This window comes from Tiliqua scincoides, chromosome 7, assembly GCF_035046505.1.
Source record: "Tiliqua scincoides isolate rTilSci1 chromosome 7, rTilSci1.hap2, whole genome shotgun sequence".
Classification (NCBI taxonomy): domain Eukaryota; kingdom Metazoa; phylum Chordata; class Lepidosauria; order Squamata; family Scincidae; genus Tiliqua; species Tiliqua scincoides.
Genome location: NC_089827.1, coordinates 32,232,738 through 32,256,264, shown reverse-complemented (window position 1 = coordinate 32,256,264; position 23,527 = coordinate 32,232,738). Strand labels below are relative to the sequence as shown.

Below are 23,527 nucleotides of genomic sequence, written 5' to 3'. Positions count from 1 at the left end.
CCATGGAGACGCTGGGGTAAAGCGGTACGCACAGGAAACGCCGCCCCAGAGCGGAAGCGGCCGAGAGCGTCGTTGCCGCTGTTTCCGGCGTGGGAGCAGCAGGTGGGGAGGGCCTGTCGCCATGGGGAAGACGGACTTCTTGTCCCCCAAGGCCATCGCCAACCGCATCAAGTCGAAGGGGCTGCAGAAGCTGCGCTGGTACTGCCAGATGTGCCAGAAGCAGTGCCGGGACGAGGTGAGGAGCGCAGCGGCGAAGGCCAAGGAAGGACTGCAGAAGAGCCTCCTCGGGCTGCAGTCCAGGCCACACTTACCTGGGAGTAAGCCCCACTTACTATAATGGGCTTACTTCTGAGTAGACGTGCATAGGCTCGGGCTCTGAGAGCTGCAGGCCCCAGCCTGAAGGACTCCTTAGGGAGCAGCACTGCCAGAGCCCGAGCCTGTGCGTGTCTGCTCAGAAGTCAGCCTCTGAGCCCAAGCCTGTGTGTGTCTCATGGAAATAGACTGCACAGCTTCAGTATTCCTTCTAAGTGACCTGAGATGCTTCTGTCATGCAGAAGTGAAGCACAGCTTCCAGAGGTCATAAGTGACCTGAAGTTGGGGATAAGCAGAGAGGTGGCCAGAGCGGATGACGTTAATCCCAGAGGGCAAACTCCAGAAGGGGTTTTGAGGTGCCCCAAAAGAATCTCTCTAAAATCTGAGGGAGTGGGCAGCAAATGGGCAGATGTGCATCAGTGTAAGTACGGGACCCTCCCAGTATCCACAGGGGTTCCATTTTGGAACTTCCTGCAGATACGTGAAACCGTGGATCCTTGGGGACCCTCCCACAAGCTGGACCCTCTGGAGGTAAGAAGAGCACAGTTCCCTTTGCCTCTGGAGGGGGTCGGGGGCGAATAATTGAAACCACACAAATAAAGCCCCCCTGAAAGTGAAAAGCAGTGCACATTGTGGCAAGAAATCCAAACTTCACATATAGACTAATGGGTTCTGAGCTATCTGTGACAGAACAGTAAAGAGGTCTTGGGGTGCTGGTGGACAGCTCCACGAAAGTGTCAACACAGTGTGGCAGCTGTGAAGAGGGCCAATTCCATGCTCAGGATATTTTAAAAAGCAATTGAGAATAAAACATCCAATATTATTATGCCATTATGTAAATTAAAGGTAAGGCCGCATCTGGAGAATTGTATCTAGTTCTGGTTGCCACATCTCAAACAAGGCATAGTGGAACTGGAAAAAGTGCAAAAGTGAGCAGCCAAACTGATTTGTGGGCTAGGGCACCTCCCTTGGAAGGAAAGGCTACAATTTTTGGAGCTGTTTAGAAAGAAGCACATGAGGGGAGACATGATTGAGCTATATACATTGAGATATATGCATGAGATGGCTAGAAGGAAGTTCTTTTCCCTTTTACAACACCAGAACAAGGGTACGTCTAGTAAAATTGATTGATGAGAAAGTTAGAACAGGCAAAAGAAAATATTTCCTTACCCAGCAAGCAATTAATCTATGGAACTCCTTGCCACAGAATGTGGTGATGGCACCCAGCCCAGATGCCTTTTAAAGGGGTTTGAACAGATTTATGGAGGAATAGTTCATCACAGCTTACAAGCCATGATAGTTATATGCAATCTATGGGTTTTAGAGGTAGCTTATCTCTGTATACCAGATGTAAGGGCATGGCAAAAGAATATGGGGATTTTGTGTGCTCCCTGAAGTATCTGTGAGATGCAGAAAGCTGGACTAAATGGGCCCTTTGCCTGATCCAGCAGGGTTAAGCTCTTGGGTTGCTGGAAAAAACTTCTGTGCCTTTATGTTGTTTATTATGAGTAAAGTTAGAAAAGCTTATGCACAGAAAACAAATTTAATGCACTCAATTTATACATAGAATTCAGAGGTTATAGTGTGGAATTTGGTGCACTTTACAAAGAAACATGCACTTTAAGAAATCCAGGTTAGATTATGTGCAGCTCTGCTTCGGATGATATTGCTTTTGTGTAAATAAATGTTTGCATTATTAAACCAGTAGCTTAGCACTAAAAAATTCTCTGTAGTTTTGTTCTTTTATAACAGTGTAGCTGTTTTTGCAAGTCCTCAGCATTTTTCTCTTGTTTTTATCTAGAATGGCTTTAAATGTCATTGCATGTCAGAATCTCACCAGAGACAGCTGTTGCTTGCTTCTGAGAATCCTCAGCAATTCATGGATTACTTTTCAGAGTGAGTTTGGCTAATGTTTTGACTTTGATTTTTCTGCTGCTTCTATGTGTTTGTTTAAAAATATTATGTTTGTTATTCTCTTTGGTCAAGGGCCCATAAGTCAGTTAACAGAAGAAAAACAAGCAAGCCAAATGTTTAGAACAGTAAACATAAAAACAATGAAAAACAACCTGAACCACACCATATGATAACAAAGGGCACAATCCTAACCAGGTCTACTCAGAAGTAAGTCATGTTGTGTTCAGTGGGACTTACTCCCAGGAAAGTGAGGTTAGGATTACAACCAAAGTTGCTCAATTTATTCCAAATGTCTAATGAAGCAAAAATGTTTTCATACACTTGTGGCATACAGGGAGGCTGGAAGCTTTGCCGCTGTTTCCTAGCTAGGAGTTTCATATGGTAGTTGCCACAACAGAAAACCCATCATACGTCACAAGCTGTGCTCCCACAAATGATGGCACATGCAGGATAGTCACCATAGATGATCTCAGGGGATGGACAACCATGTAGGGAGACAGTCCTTCAAGTGTCTGGGTGAAGAGTTGTATAGGGCTTTAAAGGTAATCATTTGCATTTTGAAGTGTGCCCAGAAATAAATTGACATTCAATACAGATGATACAACAGATGTGACAGGGTCATGTCCCCTGTCTCCCATAAGTAACCTGATTACTGCATTCTGAACCAACTTATGTTTTTGAGCAGTCTTCATGGGCAGACTCAGATAAGGCGTGTTCATCTAACTTAGTCTAGACATTACTAATGCATGAACCACTTTAGGTAAAGGTTATCCCTGGCATCAAGCCTAGTCGTGTCCGACTCTAGGGGCAGTGCTCATCTCAGTTTCTAAGCCGAAGAGCTTGTCCGTAAACAGTTTCCATGGTCATGTGGCTGGCATGATTAGATGCCTAAGCGCATGGAACGCCGTTACCTTCCCACCGAGGTGGTACCTATTTATCTACTCACATTTTCATGCTTCCAAACTGCTAGGTTGGCAGGAGCTGGGACAAGCAACAGGACCTCACCATTGAATCCGTTGCGCAGATTCAAACTGCCAACCTTGCAGTCAACAGACTTGTCCACTCAGCAGTTTAACCCACTGTGCCACTGCATCTCTTTTTGCCAGGTCTAATTGATCCAGGAATAAATAAGCACAACTAGTGCAACTACTGACTCAGGAGAACCATTCAAGAAGCAGCCTTTCTTAAGCCATATGCTGCCTCAAATACTGTTACAGAAAGGCAGCATAAAGGTATGGCTTGAAAGAAAAATGGGGCTCCCATATCTGTTCTCCTTCCTGACATTATGGTCCAGAAATGGGTAGTAATGTCAGCAGTTTATAAATACAAACATGTTTTGAGCACAGTCAGAACATAAGATTTAACAAAATCACACTGGTTTTGGCCAACTAAAAAAGCCACAGGAATTGCTTTCTGAGTAATTGCCACATTTGTATTGGCAAGAAGAAAAATCTGTTTCCTGTTGTCATAGTATGTTTGATTATACATGTACCAGTATCCATGATTTTTCAGATATTTTTTAGAAATCCCTTCTGCATTGAGACAAGAGGTAATTGAGTACTGCTCAGTTCAGATGTGATGATAAACTATAGTTCCTCTTATGAGAATAACCCCTAGAGAGTCATGGGGTTCTGTGGTACCATCCTTTCCCCCTCTTCATGCAGTTGAAAGTCCTGGTTTCTTTAACCATGGTCCTGCTGCTCATGTGAAACTATCTATGATTTGACACTGGCTTCCAAACCAGGGTGTTAAACCCGAGTTTGAAATTCATTCTGATTTGGGAAACCAGAGTTAAGTAACTGTTCTCAGCTTCAAGCAGGCTGCATAATTGAAATTTAAAGAAATCAAGGTCTGCAATGGAGGTCAGGAGCAGAGGAAGCAGGTTTGCATAACAAGAAACTGTGGTTTTCCTTTAAATCTAAAGCAGCCGAAATCTTCATTTTGGTTGTTTCCATAGACACAAAATTGTGCATAAGATATATGACACATTTTGCTCTCTCATGACTAGGACAGTAAATGTTCATTGAAATTTCAGTGTAGTGCTAGTCTTTAATTACCTGTATATTCCCCCTTTCTTCTACCATAGAGCTCAGGATGGTATATGCAGGGCCACTTGTAGCCACCTATCTATGCACTAACCCAGACCTAGAGCTTCTTAGCTTGAGCAGTGTGGCTGTATTGCATTCCCTCAGACCAGGGCATTCTAAACCTCTGCCCATAGGCCGGACCCGTGTCCTCGCTAACCTGCCCCCCTCATGAACAGAGCTTACCATTCTGCAGGAGAGGCTGCCATTGTCACTGCCAATCTCCCCCCATGTTCACTCCACGCAGCTGCTTCCACATTCTGCTGCCCCAGCAGGTTCTGCACCAGAATTTCCTGATTTCCTTTGCACCAGGATTTCCAGATGTGGCTGGACAGAGCAAGTATGGGAGATCGGTAGTGACAATGGCAGCCTCCCCTGGGGAACAGTAAGCTCTGGTCACACCAGCGAGGCTGTTTCTAGCACACAGCGGTCTCCAGTTTGGAAACTGCTACCTCACACCTTTCCCAAAGGCTGTCTTCAAAGGGAATGTAACTACCCTAATATAGTCAGGATCAAATCGTCTTCCAATTTTTGTGCCACAATTTCAGCATGAACAAGAGACCAAAATATCTGTGTGCCTTATATAGAAGATGAGACATTTTTCTATTCTGTCTGATGAAAAGTTATGTGTCATTAGCACACACTTGTGTACAAAGTAGTTATCACCTTATTCTGATTTTGTGTATTTGTAACAAGCTTGACCAAATTTTTGCAACTGTTCCTTTTGTATTCACCTAGGGAATTTCGGAATGATTTCTTAGAACTTCTCAGGAGACGATTTGGTAAATCCCTTTCGTTATAATGAAAACATTTTTTAAAAATATAACACACTTAAAAGTGCAATATCAGATGTTTAATTAACAGTGATATTTTCTTGTTCTAGGAACAAAGAGAGTCCACAATAATATAGTGTATAATGAATATATTGGCCATCGGGAACATATCCATATGAATGCCACCCAGTGGGAAACACTGACAGATTTTACTAAGTGGCTGGGGAGAGAAGGTAATTCTCATTTCTGTAAAACAATTTCTAGAAAGATCTATTAAAAATGGTTGTCTTCCAAAGAAGAGACAAGTACAGGTGTATTTTATTCTTTCATCTCTTTATTTGTTTTGTTGTGGTCTGCTGTTTTGTTTTTAAAATGTTGTGCACTGTTCTGATGTTCCCTTTGGGGATGAATGGGTGAGGCATAAATATTTTAATAGATGACTTTCCGGAGTCAGACAGTGAAAAGGGCCAAGAGCAATATTGGGCAGACCAGTCCTATCCCCCCTCCAGCCCATAGCATGCACTGCTGCTCATGGAGTGTGTGCTGCATGCTATTGGGGGTGTGGGTGACAAGACAGGTTCGGACAAAGTAAGTAAAAATCTTTTACTTTTAGAAAAGCAAAAAAGGATTTTAAAAAAAAGTTTTTCCTTACCTCTGTGTATGATTCCAATGGATCTTCTTGGACCTATGCCAGCCTTTTGGGCCAGCAGGCCTGAAGCATCAGCCTCACAGAGAAAATTCCACCATGTTTGTATCTGATATGCTTGGCCAAAATATCTCTTTGGATAGGTTCCTCCTCCTCCTAATTTATCAGTGCTGTAGCAAAGGGCCTTGGAAGGGTTGAAACTCCTTCCTGGTTTGGATCAATTTTTTTTTTTAAAAATATTCTTTATTCAGCAATATTGACCCACATAATATTTCTGAAGATCAGCTGATCTTTTGGTTGGGGTCGTGTGAAACACTTGTAGATGATGATGATGATGATGATAATAAACTTTATTTTTATCCCGCCCTTCTCCCCAAAGGGACCCAGGGCGGCTTACAACATATTAAAAAAACAAAACAGATTAAAACATAATTTAACAGATAAAAACATATTAAAAACACATTAAGAGAAACCATAAAAACAGTAATCAGATAAAAGTCAGAATAAAAAGAGCATAAAACAGCAGATCAAGGAGGAATCACGCCTGTAAAAAACTAAAAGATGTATAAAAGATGTTAAAAAGGCCATAGAGTCAGAAGGCTTGTGTAAACAACAAGGTCTTCAGGCCTCACCGAAAGGTCTCGAGGGAGGGAGCCATTCTCAAGTCAAGGGGAAGGGAGTTCCATAATATTGGTGCCACTACTGAGAAGGCCCTATTTCTTGCCGCCGCCCCATGTACCTCTTTAGGCGGCGGCACATGTAAAGGCCTTCTCTGATGACCTGAGAGGACGAGCCGGATTGTACGGGAGTAGGCGATCTCTAAGATAGCCTGGCCCAGAGCAGTATAGGGCTTTAAAGGTCAAGACCAGCACCTTGAATTGGGCCCGGAAACGAATGGGCAGCCAATGTAGCCCCCGGAGAAGCGGACTGATAGAATCAAACCGCCTAGCTCCAGTGACCACACGGGCTGCCACATTCTGCACTAATTGCAGTTTCCGAACCGTCTTCAGGGGCAGCCCCACATAAAGCGCGTTACAATAATCTAACCTCGATGTCACCGTAGCATGGATCACCGTGGCCAGCTCTGCACGATCCAAGTACGGCCGCAGCTGGCACACCAGCCGAAGCTGCGCGAATCCCCCCTAGCCACAGCCGCCACCTGGGAGTCCAGGAGCAGCTGCGAGTCCAGGTGGACTACCCAAATGACTGCATCACAGTGATAAACAAATAAATAAACCCAGGTGGGGTGGGGAAACTATCGTATCTTGGAAAAGCCTTGTGATGTAATGAAAATAAATATTTGCAGAACAGAATTTTGATTCTCTGTATGGCACTGAAAATATCCTGAGGGAGAGCTGTGTGTGATCTTAAGGACAGAGAGACTTGCTGAATCAAATGAAATAAAAAGGTCCATAAAGTTCTGCATTGTTTTTCCCAAGATGATCAGTCAGGTATACCTGAGAAGCTCACAAGCAGGATATGTAGGTAAATAGCCTCACCCTCGTGCTCCCCAGTATTCAGTGGCATGGCTGGAAGTTCCATACAGCCATTATGATGAATGGCTGTTGACAGACTTATCATCCATGCGTTTGTCTCATCTCTTTTTAAATTCAGCAGTTGCCCCCCACATCTTGCACTAACTATGCAAAATGTTGTTCTTTTGTGTATGCTGAAACTTTTATAGTTTCATTGAATGTTCTTGAATTCTGAATATTTTCAGAGGAAAAACCCTCTCTTAGCACTGTTAATAATTTTATTGGCCTTTTATTTATTCCTCTCTTAGTTGTTTTTGTTAAATAAACTAAAAATTCCCAAACAGTTTAGCATTTCCACATAAGGAAGATGCCCCACATCCCTTATCATTTTAGTTGCCTTTTCCTGCACATTTTTCTACTCTGTGATATCCTTTTTGAGGTGGAGTGACCAGAACATTTACCTGCAATAAGTAACAAGGTGATGCTGAATGTCAATGCTACTAGTTATGACTGGGTCTCAGTATCTTGAGATTTTCCCCCATTACAAACACTTGAGATGGAAATTCATTATTCAGAAGCAAGCTAACAAACTTAAGCTGCTCTTAAGTGGTTTCAAATTAAATCTGGTTTGGTGGAAGACTTCCATGTGCTTTATGCCCTTTTGGAAAGCAGCTCATAATAATAACAGCTTGTCTAATGTGCGTTCAGGTATTCAAAGCACTTCATGCACATTATCCTTACCCTTAGAGTAACAACTCTAAGGGAGGCTTGTGTTATCTCCATATTGCATCTAGAATTGTTCTGCTCTTTGACTGAAATCATGAATTTGTTGTAGTGGAGGGGAAGGGACATGAGACTGAATGCATAGTAACTTGCCCAAGATCACTCAGTGATCTCAGGGCTAAGATAAAATTTGATCTTTTGGGCTACACCCTTTTAATTCCGCACTAGTAACCTAGTAAGTGACTATGCATTCATTTTGCTAGTGTGTAGTGCTTTTGGATTGACTGAAAAAGAGAGTGGTGAACCCAAGCTTCTTTCTTACATGCATTTTTTCTTCTCTGATTCAGTAAAGACCATAACCGTTGCAATGTGGTTTTTAAGGCTATTGTAAAGTGGATGAAACTCCCAAAGGCTGGTACATCCAGTATATCGACAGAGACCCTGAAACGATCCGTAGACAGCAAGAGCAAGAAAAGAAGAAAAAGCAGGATCTGGATGATGAAGAGAAAACAGCCAGGTTCATTGAAGAACAAGTCAGGAGAGGCTTGGAGGGGAAAGAGCAGGTGAGATCAAACCTAGATCAGGTTTTAGGCTTGAAAAATTCTCACATGAAATCCATAAGAACAGCCCCACTGGATTAGGCCATAGGCCCATAATGGTCATCCTTGTCATTCTCCTCTTTTCTCCAAATATGTTCCTGGCCATGACTTTGGCTCCTTCAACTATTTTTCTTTCATTGTAACATTTTAACCTTTAAAAAAACAAAAAGCAAGAATATAAATACACATAATTAGAAATGGAAGGAAAGGAAGCTGCTGCCTTTAGGTTATAGAAAACTTCTAGATTAACATATAAGGCATAAAATATGTATCCAGATAAATAGAGTGAGGGAAGGATTAATAACTGCTAACAAAAAACTACCCCCCTTCCCCAAAGATGAAAGCTATTGCACTGAATTATAAACACATGGAAGATATCTGCCTGTATTTGAATGGAAAACTTTTAGGATCTTGAAGACTTTCAGTGTGAGAAATAAACAATTTACCATAAATTTTTTATTCTAAAGTTACAATTTCTTATCTGTCCTACTTGCTGAGTAAATTTTCATGTAGTCATAGTTCTCTTGTGCAGTTCCTGTTGGCTTGCAAAATACGTACAACTTCCAGGTGGATCATGCCTTATGTTAATTTCATAGGGGGAGTCAGGTTGTATTTTTCCAACTCAGGCACTCAAATATATTGTACCAGCTCTGGCTTTTGGTCCAATATATTTGGATCCAGCTCTTTGCTTCTGCTAGTTTACATCCCTAGTTTACATTTACATGCCAGAAGCAGCAATGTCAAAACCAGTCACTATTTGAACCCCAGTTACTGTCTTGAACCCCAACAACAACAGGTCCTGATGTTACTCTACTATTCTGTTGCAGGAAGAACCAGTCTACACAGAACTAAACAGAGAAAATGATGAAGAAAAAGGTAAATGGATGTATAATGCTGCATGACGTTATACTTCTGGGGGGCCTGGCTTTAACTCTTGATACAATGTGGGAAAACTCTGCAATCCCATCTGGAATTTTATAACTGTGTGTGTTGCAGGCAATGTAGCATGTAATTTCCCACCCTACAAAATGCTGTGTGTTTCTTTTTGCTTTAAAACAAGTTTCTAGCCCTCTTGTTTGCAGATAACAGCTTGGATATATACGGATGATAACTAAAGGAGCCTTGGAAACCAGAGAGGTGGAAGGCAGTGTTGCTAGTGCTTGTGGAATTGGGGACAAGCCATATCAGAACTGGATTGCATTTTATTATTGTTGCTAATCCATCTTGCCTCAATCCATCTTGCCTCAGCGCCTTGCCTCAAGGAGCTGAGGGGGGCTGGCATGTTTCATCATAACATTCCTGTAAGAAAATGGCTTCCCAGGACCATTCACAAATGCCACAGTTGTTCTGAGATTGGAATCTAGGTCTTCTGTGTCCATCTCTTATCTGTTATTTCATACTGACTCTTGTCATATACAGCCTCAATAAGTGCTATTTGTTTATTATTTCTTAAAATGAGTCCAGTGCATTGTGGGTATAACCCCTTCTTCAGGAGCAACTCTGCTTATCTAGCTCTCTCTCTCTCTCTCTCTCTCTCTCTCTCTCTCTCTCTCTCTCTCTTTCTTTCTTCTTCCTTCTGATACTACTATTCATTTTTTATTCTTTCCATATCCTACCTATCAAGGCTTTTCCTGCACAAGAGCAGGTAGCAGGCAAGTTGCTTACATTGTAGCCATGCTGGACTACCCAGGCCAGGGTCAGAGCCTTGGTAGGCTAGATATAGGTAGGTCTTTCATTATCTACCCCAGACAGTTTCAGGACTTGCAGCCAGCTCTCTTTAATTACTTGTGAGTTGGGAGGGTCACTAGAGCAATCACATTACTATGGTATTCTGTCTTACTTGGTCATACCCATAAAGAAGTGGGGAAGTGTTGCTTCCCTGCTTGTCAGCAGCTCCTTGCTTCTCTCTCACCTTTGCCTGTTGGCTGCTTGATTTATTTCATGTAATCTCTCATCTTGTTCTTCCTTCAAGAAGCTCAGAGCGGGTGTACATAGTTCTCCCCCACCCCCCATTTTTCCTCACAGCAGCTGAATGAGATAGATTAGACAGAGTGAGTGTGATTGGCCTGAAACTCACTTCATGTGAGTTTTGTAGTGAAGCACCAGCACCCTTCCTAGTCCAGCACCAAGGTCCAAATGTTATGGAACTTGTGGACACTACAGGTATTCTGAGAAGGGATGACCGACTAAACGCTAAGGGACTTCAGGGTCTGGCACAAACGGATCTCTCACACATGTACTTACCTTCCACTCAGCTGGTCACATACACTGCCTGGGATCCCTGTCATCCTGGTGGCAATCTGTCCTTAGTGGCCCCACTCAGAGTGACAAAGGAAAGTGAGCACCAGTGGGAGAGTGACTGGAGGCTCTGATGCCTGCCAAAAGTTATATGCACCATGAGGCTTGTCATACAGACTGCTCTGTTCCTAAAGTCATGGAGTTGCTGGGTGTGGGGGTTTTTCTAGGGGGAGGACACAATGGAGCATGCATGGTGTGCCATGTCAGGTTTAAAAGACCTGAAATCAGCACAGCTGATGGCTCTGTCAGTCAGCAGGGACCCTGGGAAGCACCAACAAGAAGAGGCAGAGGAACAAGGGGAGTTCTTTGCAACCCTGCTTCCAAAGACACTCTGTCCACCCTTCACCCCAACCCTTCTGACTGTTGGGCATGCACGCATACACACACAGAATGCTGCTATCTGCAGCTGTGCTTGGCTCAGTGCACACCTTTATTTAGAGGGGGGAGGGAGAAAATGTGGGCAAGAGGAAGAGGAGGCACTGTGCCTTGCATAGTTCTCCACTCTAGCAGAACGTGCTTCCACTTGTGGCTTCTCCTGTTGCTGCAGCATTGTGACCTGGCAACTCTCAGGGTGTAATGAAGACCATGAAGTAGTAACTACTGGACTGCATTTCATATATTGAGTAAAGCTAACCACCCAGTTTGTTAGATGCTTCTTGTCTGTATCACAGTCTGAATCTTGAACTTTGAACTTTGAATCTTATCTATTATCTCAGTTTAATTTTCCATCTGCCAGTAGTGCCAAGAGCAAAATCTGTTGCATTAGCTTCTCCAGTTCCATATCCAGAGTGTGAAAAAAGAGTGATGGTCTTTCTTTCTTCTTTCTTCAGTGGTATTTAATTTGAACAAAGGAGCAAGTACTTCAACAGCAGGACCTTCTAAAGCCAGGTGAATGCAATTTGTCGATCTTGTTCCTGGTTTGCTGCTGCTGCTTGGGTGATGCAGGATCTGTCTGCCTGCAGGTGTGCTGTGCAAGAGCATGGTCTGCTACTGTGCTTTTTTGCTGCTCCCATTAACCTCAGTTGGGCTGGCACAGTAGTGTTCAAAGTCTGCAACCTGCTTTATGGAATAATTTTTGACATCTTTCAAATTGTAGCTTTCATTTGGAAGAAAAGACAAATTTCAAACCTCATGATTGCAAATAATGTTTGGAATTGTGTAGTCTAGAGGCAGCTGATGGGCAAAAGCAGGATTTCAAAATGTTACAGGATATCTTGGCCAACTCACAGTTCCCTCCATAGCTTTAGTTCTTTTCTCCCTTGTCTATAACGTCTTTCTAAATACAACTGTGTTTCTCCTTTTAATTTGTTTCTTTCTTGTCCAAAAAGAATTTGTTTTAGTTATTAAAACTGTTTTTAAGCATTTGTAGCAACAAAATAACAAAGATGTAACAAAAATGAGTTGCTCTCAAATCTAATCTGCTGACATGTGTTCCAAGAGTGTTCGTTGTGTTCCTACAAAAGAAAAAAGTTAGGACACAATCCTAACCAACTTTCCAGCACTGACCTAGCCGCAATGTAGCCCCAAGGTAAGGTGACAAACATGCCCTTACCTTGAGGAGGTCCTCTTGACTGCCTCCCTACTGCAGGATGCAGTGCACGCCACATCTGCACAGTTATGTCAGTGCTGGAAAGTTAGATAGGATTGCACCCTTCGTTGCCTTTCTGATGGTGGCATACAACAGAAAGAGCACAATGAAATGGCTCGAGACAAGGAGCACAAATCAGGCAGCAAAACAAACCAGACTAGCCAATTTGGCTGAAAACCAGTTTTCATTTGTTATCTGTTTGTATTAACCCATATATATAGCTGAGCACATGGAAGAGGATTGATGTAGGGCTCAGGAGAGCTCTCCCCTGACCCCAAATTCAGTCAATGATTAAAAACCCTGTACATTGGAAATGAACTACATTGAGTAAAATTAGCAGAGGTTATTTGCTTAATTCCGAGCACAGAATCTTCATTTTTACAAGCAGAGGAACCGGTGCTCCACTAAGCCAGTCAAAACAGGAAGGGTCAGACTGAGTCTTTTGTACTGCTTGGCAACAATGTTTGCCTCCTTTGGGTGGCCTGCAGCAGACATATAACCTACTCTCTCTTCAGTTTGCTAGGACCCAGCGCACTGAAAGCAGTGGGAACACCACCAACTGTTAAACGCAAAGAAACACCTAATTCAGGACAGCCTAAAGAAAAGAAGAAGAAATCAGCATTGGATGAGATCATGGAGGTGCAGTAAGACACATTGTCAGATAACTCATGATCTGTAAGCTCAAAAATGGAATACTGCCTTTCATACTCCTTCACTAGAGAAGAAAGGTGGACAGAGAATTCATTTATTTAACACAACATGCTCTGCAAAGGCCACCTGTCTAGCTCCTGAGTAGGGGTATCCAGCATCTGGATTCTCAGCCACCACTCTTCTTTTGAGGTAGTGACCTAGAGATTGAAACAGCTCCACATGGGATGAGTTGGAACCCTCACACAGTGTTTTGGGTGATTGTGAATGAGCCACATGAACCTATTGGGGTTCCTCTTATTACTGCTTCATGAAGACAATGTTCCACAGGAGAAAATGCATTGCTCATAATGCCACTCTGCTGATAATTATTTTTATGCTGTTTTAGATGGAAGAGCAGAGGCTGGCACATCAACTAACTTCCTGGATCGGGAAAGGAAGAGAAGCTGTTCTTCTGCTCTACCCCCCTCTTCCTTTTCCAATCCAGGCAGTGGAGGAGGGAGAAGAACAGTGGAAGCAAGTGAGCTGATAGAGGTGGAAGCCCTCACTAATCTGTTGTCACTGCCTCAGTTGGCCACGTGGGTAGGCCAGCCCTAGTTGTGTCTCTAATTGATGGAATTGCAATATTTGCCTGTTGATATTCTTCAGTTGACACTTTTGAACCAGTTAACTTTTTTTCCTCCATTAGTTGGAAGAAGGAAAGAAGAAATCCACCCAAACAGACTATTGGCTGCAGCCTGTAAGTAACCAAATAGCGATCTGGATTCCATCATCTGGTGTGAATGGCATTTCCATTTCCATGCTTATTCTATCTAAAACACATTCCTAAATGGACAAGACAACTGATTTTGCTTTGTGCTGTTTTGTTTTGTTTTGTTTTTGCATGAACCAAGGATGTGATGATGAGGATTGAAATGTTGAGATGAAATGTGAAGACAAGAAAAGTTCAAAGTGTTTCCCTTCAGACTTCCATTTTTCTCTACTTCCTTGCTCACAAATCCAAGATTTCTCCCTTGCCTAATGATAGGTCTCTTAGGGAATGTGCAACCAATGATGCTTCTTTGTCCACAGACTCACAGTCTAAACTGCAGCAACTCCTGCCTGCTAGCCTTTTGATTGTCACCTTCCCCTCATAAGATAAGCAAATGAGAACTGTTCCAATGAGAGAGGATTCTGTTTGCTCCAGCCAGAGGGGCCTGGTTCTTATGTAGCTGATTCAACTTGTGTTGCCAGATTGCAACCTGATGGGATCAATTCCTAAATGGCTTAGGATTTGGGTGCATGAAGAACTGCTTGCTGCCACATGAACCTGCTCAAATCTTCCATTTGTCATAGAAATCCTGGAAAAGGTTTTGCCCTGTACCTGATAGGTGGGTGATGCTTAGAAAAAGGGCTTTCTTTTTTATGGTGCCCTGTGTTTGGAATTAATTCCCCAGAAAAGCTTTTTTGGTTCCAGCTCCAGTGTCTTCCCAGCTCCAAACAGGGACTTGTTTTTTTGTCTTCCATCATGTAGTGTAGCTGGTGATCTGCCATCTGAATTGTATTACTGTCTCTATGATTTTTGTACTTTGTATCCCTTGTCCTTTTATTGTGTTTACTTGCTTAACTTGTACCATTGTCCTGAGAGTGTTGATCCTGAAGTGTGTGATATTTATTTTTTTAAATGATTTCTATGCTGCTTTTCTAAAACTCAGACTTTTAAAAAATATAACAGAAGAAGCTCCAAATGCATTCGCTTTCACAGCTTTTAAAAACAAAACACCAAATGCTATCTCTAGGGTACAACTGAGTGCTTCTCCTTCCAGCTGGGTGGGACCATGACTTGCAGGAAGCATTTGAGTGTTGATCTGAAATCAGCTTGATCTTCTTTATGTAATTAGTCTCTTATAATCTCTTCTAGGAAATTGTGGTCAAAATCATAACGAAGAAGCTTGGTGAGAAATACCATAAAAAGAAGGCTGTCATTAAGGTAAATGAAGCAATTGCCATAAACCTCCTAGTGCTCTAAGCAGTGCTGTATAATTTGTACATTTGGAGATGCTCAAATCAATGAGGCTGCCATGCCGTAACTTTTGAATTGTTGCACAATTGTTTATGTTATCACAGGTTGGGAGAATCACTGCATAAAAGATCCTGTGTCCTTCCCTGGTATCTCTCTGTCTGGGTTCTTTCTTCTTCTCTGTAACCTACTAAAGTTGGGAGAACTGGGTTTCCTGTTCAGGAAGGAACAGTTTCCTGTTCAGGACCACTGGAGGGATAGCTGGTAGTCAGAACATAATAGTGTCTTTGATCTGCTTCCTGGGGCAGCCTGTGAACTAGCCACCATGCATTCAGAGGACTTCCAGCCTGTTCAGTGCATTACCAAACACTTGCTCATTCACTCTCTGGCGTGTCTAGCTTCTGACAGCCATGGAAGAAGGAAATCCCAGCAAACAGAAGAGACAGTACCTTCCTTTTTTCTCTTGGGTGTTGGAATAGAAGCACTGCCAGAGGGTGGATGTGTGAGCAGGCAAGGGCCCAACTAGATGTTACACCCATTGCGCAATTGGGGACTGTGTTGTTGTTGCTTTTAAAGGTGCAGGGCCCCAATCTGAATTGAGGGCTTTAAGCCTTTTCCCTGCCATTGATTTGATCCTGGTTGGTGTCCCCTGCAGCTGCTGTTTTTCTGGAGGGGGGGAGCTCTCATTGGTCCCAATACAGAAACATGGCAAACAAGGGGGACTCTCTGCAAATGTGTGTAGGTATTGGTTCTGATGGTTGCAGTGGCAGTTGTCAGGAGCATCCAGACAAGCAGTCACTGATTCACAAGTTGCCACATGAACCAGACCCGTTTATTTGTGCTTCACTAGCCACAATCTTGTACACTTCAATCCCATGGTTGTGGTGGAAGTACAAGTCAGCACACATTTCAGAATCAGCAGTTCAGTGTCTTCAGGATGTAGTCAGGAATACATGTTCCTTCTATCCATCATATACATACTCGTACATGGTGGGGCACTGTACTTAATCATAGTGGCTGTGCAGTACGGGAGGGAATGGTGTGTTTACCTTACATATTAAAAGGTACGTTGTGCTACCTGCTGAATGCATTTTAAATGGTAACAAATAAAGCAGTGCTTAAACAGACTTACCTCTAGATTAAATTATGACTGTTATCTTTTTCCCACCAGCAGAATAAATTATGAGGGTTTTCTTTTCCTTTTTTCTTTTATGTCTGCTAATATGTCAGGAAGTCATTGACAAATACACAGCGATTGTAAAGCTAATTGATTCTGGAGATAAGCTGAAGCTTGACCAGACACATCTGGAGACGGTAATCCCTGCACCAGGTAAGTCATCTTGTGGAACCATTGCTGGAGCAGGAACTGGCAATCTACATTTCCAGTCCCTGAGCAATTCTTCATCCTGTCATTTAGTGACTTTGGTTCCAAGTAGCCTTACAAAATCTCAGCCTGCTTGTCCTAACGTCTGAGCACCTGAAAGCTGTACCCGGCTAATTAGGATATTTATTAGTATCTGACATATCTCAATTTTTATCTTAAAAAGAATTCTAGTCCTCATGATTGCGCAAAAAATACTTAATGTGCAGCTGTTAGAGGTATCCCTAGCAATGTTTCACATTTCACCCTTAGGGGCACATATTGTCTTTCTGTCCTCCAAGCTCAGTTGCTTCCATGGTGGTTTATTTCTACAGGGATACTAAGTATAGTCATGCATCGCTTAGCAACAGGGATGTGGACTGGCACCCCATCACCAAGTGAGGCGTGATGTTATGTGAAGCCTCCCCTCACTTCCAGAGGCTTTCCTGAGCCTCGCAGAGGGCAGTGCGCATCAAAGTTCCAAGTGTCAATCCCATGGCTGAGAAGGCCCTGATTCTCATACCCACCTGACACTTCTCAGATTGACAATTGGAAAACTGGCCTTGGTTCCTCTATTCCACCCTCCATTACTGGCAATGGAGTGTTGCCTAGTCACCCACATTGATATTTATTTCAGTAAAATCTAGTGGGAAATTAAAATAACTGTAAGCTTTCTAAAATGACACTTGGCACAAATCATAAGAGGTCCATAAGCAATCATCCCAGAAACCATCACTTAACTTCTGTGTCTACTGCTGGGTACCCCAAAATTGCCTGCTGTATTTTTGTTTAAAACTTCGCACATGCACTCATGCATATGTTTATTGTAAGAATTTTAAAAGAGTGATGGGAGGTGGAGGAATGAAGCAAAAGCAGCATTTCACTGATCCTCCAAAACAGGCATGTGGAGTCTGTGAGATGCCTATTGGGGAGCAGGGCTTTGCAGCAGAGGGCTTTGCACTCCATGTAATATGCACATGTTGGGTAGGCTGAACACAGCCTAAAAAGCCATAAAAATATCAGTGGAGTGGCTTTGCGTGCAACAGAATCTTTCTGTTGTGACACAATAGTTTGGTCGCAAGTGATTGGCTTGCATTTCTGGGACTGAGTTCAGATCCCAGGTTCCCCATACCAAAAGACAACAGAAGCTGGTACCTTTACCAATTACTGAGAGGGGCCATAACTGTGTGAGTCAAGCATTGCTTGTGGAAGGTTTCAGATTGCATCCCAACCATCTCCAGGTAAAGGTTAAGCATAGCTAGCATAGCTAAGACCTTACAGAGCCATCCCTAATTGTTGTAAATGGTTCTGGACTAGACAGACCAATGGTCTGATGATGTAAGGACAATTAATCTGTATATAAATTGCATTCATATGTTTCAGGCAAAAAGGTGTTGGTTTTAAATGGAAGTTTCAGAGGAAACGAAGCTACTCTAGAGGGCATAAGTGAGAAAACATTCTCAGCAACAATAGTCATCGAATCTGTAAGTGATCTTTTTCACCATCAGTTACTATATAATACATTCTTATGAAAGTAATGGCCATAGCACATTGCAACTGTGGAACGGAGTTCCACTGTCACAAAATAGCTGCCAGCAGTGCACAAAGCACTCTGTCATCGCCATCCATCACTGGACCCGCCAGGTAAGGCAGAAGTGGGGCAGAATGGGGGGAACCAGGGAGGCTGCAGGAGGCAATGGATCCAGCAGCAGTGGCACACATCAGCATGGCCATCTGTCAGCAACCTCCCCGCTCCCTTTCTCTCCTCAGACTTGTGCCAGCTAAAGAACTGTTGTGGTGGTGCTGTGAATTTGAGTCTAGAATTATCTATGCCTCTTGGCTGTTTGTAGGCTGTATTCTATTTTGTCCTCCTTCAGAATTGTTTGATAGAAATTGCTGTGAGCTCTCTTGGGTATTTTACTGGAAATGGAAAGCTAGGATATAAATGCTTTTAATAAAGAAAGAATCACTGAAGAGAAAAGTTTCCAAACACAGTTGAAAAAGGAGAGATTGGGCCTGTTTATGAATTACATGGTTTGGAAAGAAGCTTGGTCTTAGGATTTTCTTTGGTCTGCTTCCATCTCCAGGGACCTTTGAAAGGACGTCGACTTGAAGGTATACCATACGAAGACATTTCCAAGTTGGCTTGAGTTGACAGGACTTGCTGATGGACTCTGGGAAATAGTCAGTCTAAGAACAGCCCAAACCATGAGCACCACTGCACTAGACTCTGCTATGTCATAGTGTGAACAGTTCTACATAAGAAAGCAAATAGGTTGTTTTTTTTTTCAAACGAATTTGTTGGACCCTAGCCCCATTCACCCCCTTCTTCTTCTGTACAATAAATAAAGTGGGGAAGGAGAAAGCAGGCAATGCCCATTGCTTTTACTGCCATTAAAACACATCTGCAACATATATACACAGTATTCCACCAATTAAGAACCCTGAAAAGTAGGGTTTTCAGTTGTATGGAGCGTTGCCTGTGTGCATATGCATGCTTGCTTGCAGCCACTTGTTTCAACAAGGGACATGTGGAGATGTTGCCTCCCACTATGCCCATGTTCGTTATATGTGCAGTGTATGGGAAACAACTTGTGAACTTCCCATACACTTGTGAACTTCTGATAGATCCACTTTCCCATACACTTGTGAACTTCTGATAGATCCACTTTCATATAATGGAATTGATGAGATTCTGATGTTTAGTTTTCTCCAAATCATTTGAGCTTTGCAGCTGGAAACCCTCAATTTGTTAAGCACTGTGTGTAATTTGTTGCTAGGCCCAGATAAGTTGTCATTTCAGATGCTTTTGTGGTAGCTTATATTTCTTGCAGTTGCAGTAAAAATTGAAGCAAGGAAGCAAGGAAGCAACAAGGAGTGATAATCTACCAACAGAGTTAAGCATTATGAGTGAACATTTAGACTTACTAGGGAAGGGCTTGACATGATATGGTGTTTGTGTTTGGTGACTCCAAAATTGATTCTTTCATCTCTTTCCTTCTCCAGCTGTCACAGAAGTTTACATACAGTGACATCAGGCAGTGCTTCTAAATTATAAGCGTGGGCTGGACCAGTTTCCTGGAGGCCAACACCACTCCTGTGTTAACAGTGGCTGTTAGTACCTCACCCATGACCACTATTTTAATTTTTGATATTATGTATGCATTTATGAGAGAAGCTTTGGGTTAGTGTTGAGTGATGTAGGCTTGGTGGGATAAATATAGCCCATGGCTGCCTCTTGAGGAATAGAATCTTTAGGGTCATGGTAACCAAGGCAATTCAGGGATAGGCCTAATGCAGATTTGTCTGTGGGCAAATATGCCCAGTTGGAGATGTTCAGGGAAAGAAACATACCTGGGTGATGGATCCAACTTTTGGTTTGCCAGTTATGTCTCTTGAGTTCCTCCTACCATGACTCACAAATGCACATGTGGAGAACTCTGTTCCAGGATAGATCTTTGTTGGCCTAATCTAATGTATCAAAGTGTGTATAGGAATATCCCATGGGAGAGTTTGGTTAGGGTGCAGAAAGGCCTCTGACTTAAGCACATGCACCTGGACTTACCAAATCTTCTTTTTCTGCCTGTTTTTTCTGCCTGTTGAAACGAATGCTACTGCCAAAGGTCCTAGGATGTCCTGGAGTGGCTGTTGTGGGTCTGAAGGAACAACTCAAACTGGGATGGGACGTAGGACTTTGGATCTTCATTCTTTCAGCCAATAGGTGTAATATTAATAGCATAGAAATGCCTTATTGGAGAATAGAGAACACTGCCAAGAGAGCTGTGGACATCTCCACAGCCGAAATACAGATGTCCTCCAAACACTCAGACATCCTCCAAAGTGCTCTTTCATATACTGGCATCCTCTTCGGTAGATTTGTAAAAAATGTATGACTTGTACAGTGTATTTTTAATGCCATTTTAAAATAAACAAGTGAATCTTTATTGGTGTGATGTTTGTCTTAAAAATGAATTTGACACTTGTGGGGCCTCTTAAGGTCACTGCTGTATAGTTTCACAGCAGTGGAAACTATACAATAAAATAAATAAGTATTCTTTCCAACATTCCCAAGAATGTTAGGCAGTCTGAAAAGTCTAAATTGATAAAAGAAAGATTTGTGCAGCTCTGACTGTTCACAGTAGATAGTCAAGAGCTTCCAGCAGCTGCTATAAACCCCAATGAAGATGTACCATCTTGCACAAATCCAAGTGAAATAAAACACTCTTAACCAAACTGAAAGCAAGCTCCACCTAAATTTGAAACCTGGATACATTACTTGAATTCAAATCTTCACAAGCTTGCATGCTCAATATATGCATGTAAGCTTGCATGCATGATTTGGAAATATTAATCTCTCTTGAGATTTATCTGGGTATGCAAGAATTTCAGTTGCTTTCCTGGAACGCTGTCACATGTACTGTGTGCTGTTAACCTGATGGCTACATTTTTAGTTTCACCTCATTTCAACATATGAAATTCAGATTTTGGAGCTAAGTTTATTTCTTGGAAATGTGATCAAGTTTGAATTTGATGTGTTAAATTAAAATCTGAGCAGTTATCTTGTTAACAGTGCAGTGCTCCCTGTGTCAATGACACTTCTGATTTTTTTTAAAAATCATTTTGAAATCCTTTTGATAGCCACAATTCTGCAATTCTAGCCCAGGACTCTTGCTGTGAGCACAGTCCAAAAGCACTGAAAGGTTTGCTTGTTTGGAGCTGAATTTCAGTGACCAAGGTTCAATTTAGGGCATAACAGATGGAGCATAATCTTTTCTCACAGGAGGGTGCAGCATTCATAGGGATTGCAATATGACTCGGGGCGTAATCCTGAGTGCGCCTTGGGCCAGTGCAAGTCACTTGTGCCATAAAGCACATTTGCACCTCCTCAAGAATCGGCTGGGCCAGCACAGGGATGCGCACTGGCCCACGGAGGCTGAATCCAGCCTCCGCGCCGACTCTAGCAGGGAGGGTTGCGTCAGCCTATGCAAGCCTCTGGGGAGGAGGCATTCCAGAGCAGGGGGAGGGAGGGTGGTCCCAGGAGCAGGTGTGCAGGGAGCAGGAGGCGAGAGGCAGGGCTGAGACCTGGCTGTGGTGCTGATCCCAACCCCATTCCCTGAGCAGTGTTATATAAGTCCTCAGACTTACGCCACCTCCTGAGGTGGCACAAGTCTGAGGAGACCCATTGGGGTTCTGGTGGCTTACCAGGGTGAGGGGAAGAGTTTCCCCTCAGTAGCTGAGCTACTTTGGGCCCCTATCTTGCGCTGGATACAGCACAGGTGTCCTGGCCTGCCTGTTCCAGTGCAAGATAGGATTGCTCTGTCAGTATCTTCTCTGTTTTCCCATCGCAGCACGTGGATGTACATGGAAGCAGCATGCCGAGGAAGTGCAGGAAAGTATGCACCTCCTAGATCCCCATGCAGCCATGTTCTCCATGCGGTGTAATTTTTGAAATTCTGTGCTTGTGTAACTTGCAGCTCAGAGATAGCTGGTTTGAGATTATGAAAGGCATGCTCCAATTCTCTTCCTTCCTCCCCCCCCCCCCCGGGTTGTCCGGGCATGCTGCTTGCATATATGCTAATTCTCTGGAAGAGAAGAAACTGCTCATTGATCTATGGGGATTCCTCTGGATGGTGCTCTCTTGGCAAGGAAGGATTGTGCCCATAGTATTTTAAATAAGTATTCAATTTGGGTACCATTTGAATGTGTTTGAATTGTAGTTACTCACCTGCTGTCACTAATTCAGTGCTTTGTATGCAGGTGGTACCTGGTTCAAGACTTCCTCAGAAAGGGCTGAGGAAGACCCCTCTCTGTCTGGAACCTGGGAGCCACTGCTAGTCAGTGTGGCTAATGCTGGATAGACCAATGGTTTGGTGCAGTACAAGGGCTCTTCATGCATGTTTCTGTGAACTCTCAGGAGGATCATGCTAAATGGAAACACCCTCCCACTGCCATGATGGTGACAGTCTGCCTCAGCACCCCTTAAGTTGCCTAAGTCTTATTATCTGTATGTTATGCACAGTTGTAGGGGGCGTCATCAAACAGAAATGGGGCAAGATGCATAATTCTAACAGAGCTTTTTATTATATGTGGAAACTTGGAATTTGCCTTGTCAAGAAAACCTATTTGCCCTATTTGATGGTCAGCCTGACAGGTTGCTTTCCAGACTTGCTGATGTACATCAGTTGGTTCTCTGTTTGCCCCCTTCTATTGCAATTGCTGGAAGAACAGCTGCAAAATTCGTGCAGATGTGAATTTGGAGAAGACGAAGTCAGGAGGAATGAGAGGCCTATGCTGTGCAGAGGCAGGCGGTGCAAGGTCTGTGGCCTGTATCCAGCCCCCAAAGGCTTTTTCCTTGGACAAGCTCTTTCACAGTGAACAGCTGCTGGATCGTGTGGGGAAAAGCCTTGGATGATCAGACGTGGACAGTTCCCAACCCTCTGCTATATGCCTAGCCCCTTCAGAGACGTTTCACATAGCTGTATAAAGTGGGCACGAGGTAATCTGTGTAATGGCCATCCAGGAAGCCCTTCCCATTGTTGTGCACAAACCAGCACTGCACGTCTGTTCCAAGGACACTGTTCAGGCGGTAATCTTTTTGCAGACCTCTGTGACAAAAACAAGTATCAATAATGCATGCCAAAGATGAGTATAAGCAGGGCTGGTCCAAGACCTGCTGGCATCTGAGGTGGTGTGTGCAATGCTGTCCCTCCCCCTATTTAGGTCATGTGCCAGCCTCTTCTTCCCCTCTCTGAACTGGGAAAGGAAGAAGAAGGCAGAGCAGATGAGAAACTGTGGAGAAGAGTGGTGGGCTGCAGTGTCTCACTTCTTCCACTCTGCTCACTTTTTCCAATCTAGGGAATAGGAGGAGGAGGAACAGTGAAGATTAGCAGATGCCCCATGCCAGTCTACCTGCCTGAGGTGACTGCCTCATGAATGGGCCAACCCTGACTTTCATAATGAATTTCTTAAACTGGAGGCAGAATGATCAAGGCATTGCTGCACTGTAGTGCATGTCCTCATTTCATTCCACTGCCAACTTCGATTGAAAATATCTTCTGATTGAAAATATTTTGCAGGATTGTTGAACCAGGTCTGTCAAAGGCTATTA

At 43.2% G+C, this 23,527-nt stretch overlaps 2 protein-coding genes across 2 annotated transcripts in view; one reads left to right on the top strand and one right to left on the bottom strand.

The window, feature by feature from the left end:
- The first annotated feature begins 1 nt into the window (after window position 1).
- KIN (Kin17 DNA and RNA binding protein) lies at window positions 2-20,363 on the top strand. The gene is made up of 13 exons (XM_066633571.1): window positions 2-235; window positions 2,114-2,208; window positions 5,049-5,092; window positions 5,194-5,316; window positions 8,309-8,490; window positions 9,354-9,402; window positions 11,655-11,712; window positions 12,928-13,051; window positions 13,749-13,799; window positions 14,961-15,029; window positions 16,290-16,389; window positions 17,803-17,903; window positions 18,507-20,363. Exons 1-13 carry the CDS (start codon window positions 122-124, stop codon window positions 18,567-18,569), a joined length of 1,173 nt encoding a protein of 390 aa, XP_066489668.1. The 5' UTR covers window positions 2-121; the 3' UTR covers window positions 18,570-20,363.
- A 2,513-nt stretch (window positions 20,364-22,876) lies between these two features.
- Window positions 22,877-23,527, bottom strand: part of ITIH2 (inter-alpha-trypsin inhibitor heavy chain 2) — a 43,716-nt gene continuing 43,065 nt past the window's right edge. Inside the window, exon 23 of the mRNA XM_066633739.1 lies at window positions 22,877-23,024. Within this exon, the coding sequence (XP_066489836.1) occupies window positions 22,877-23,024 (148 nt within the window). The remainder of the gene's footprint in view (window positions 23,025-23,527) is intronic.

Excerpts from the sequence above, each read along its gene's own strand:
- KIN (XM_066633571.1), top strand. The coding sequence starts at position 122 with ATGGGGAAGACGGACTTCTTGTCCCCCAAGGCCATCGCCAACCGCATC. Across the intron at positions 13,052-13,748 it reads CATTGGATGAGATCATGGAG|TTGGAAGAAGGAAAGAAGAA; the intron begins GTGCAGTAAGAC and ends TTCCTCCATTAG. Across the intron at positions 16,390-17,802 it reads GACGGTAATCCCTGCACCAG|GCAAAAAGGTGTTGGTTTTA; the intron begins GTAAGTCATCTT and ends CATATGTTTCAG.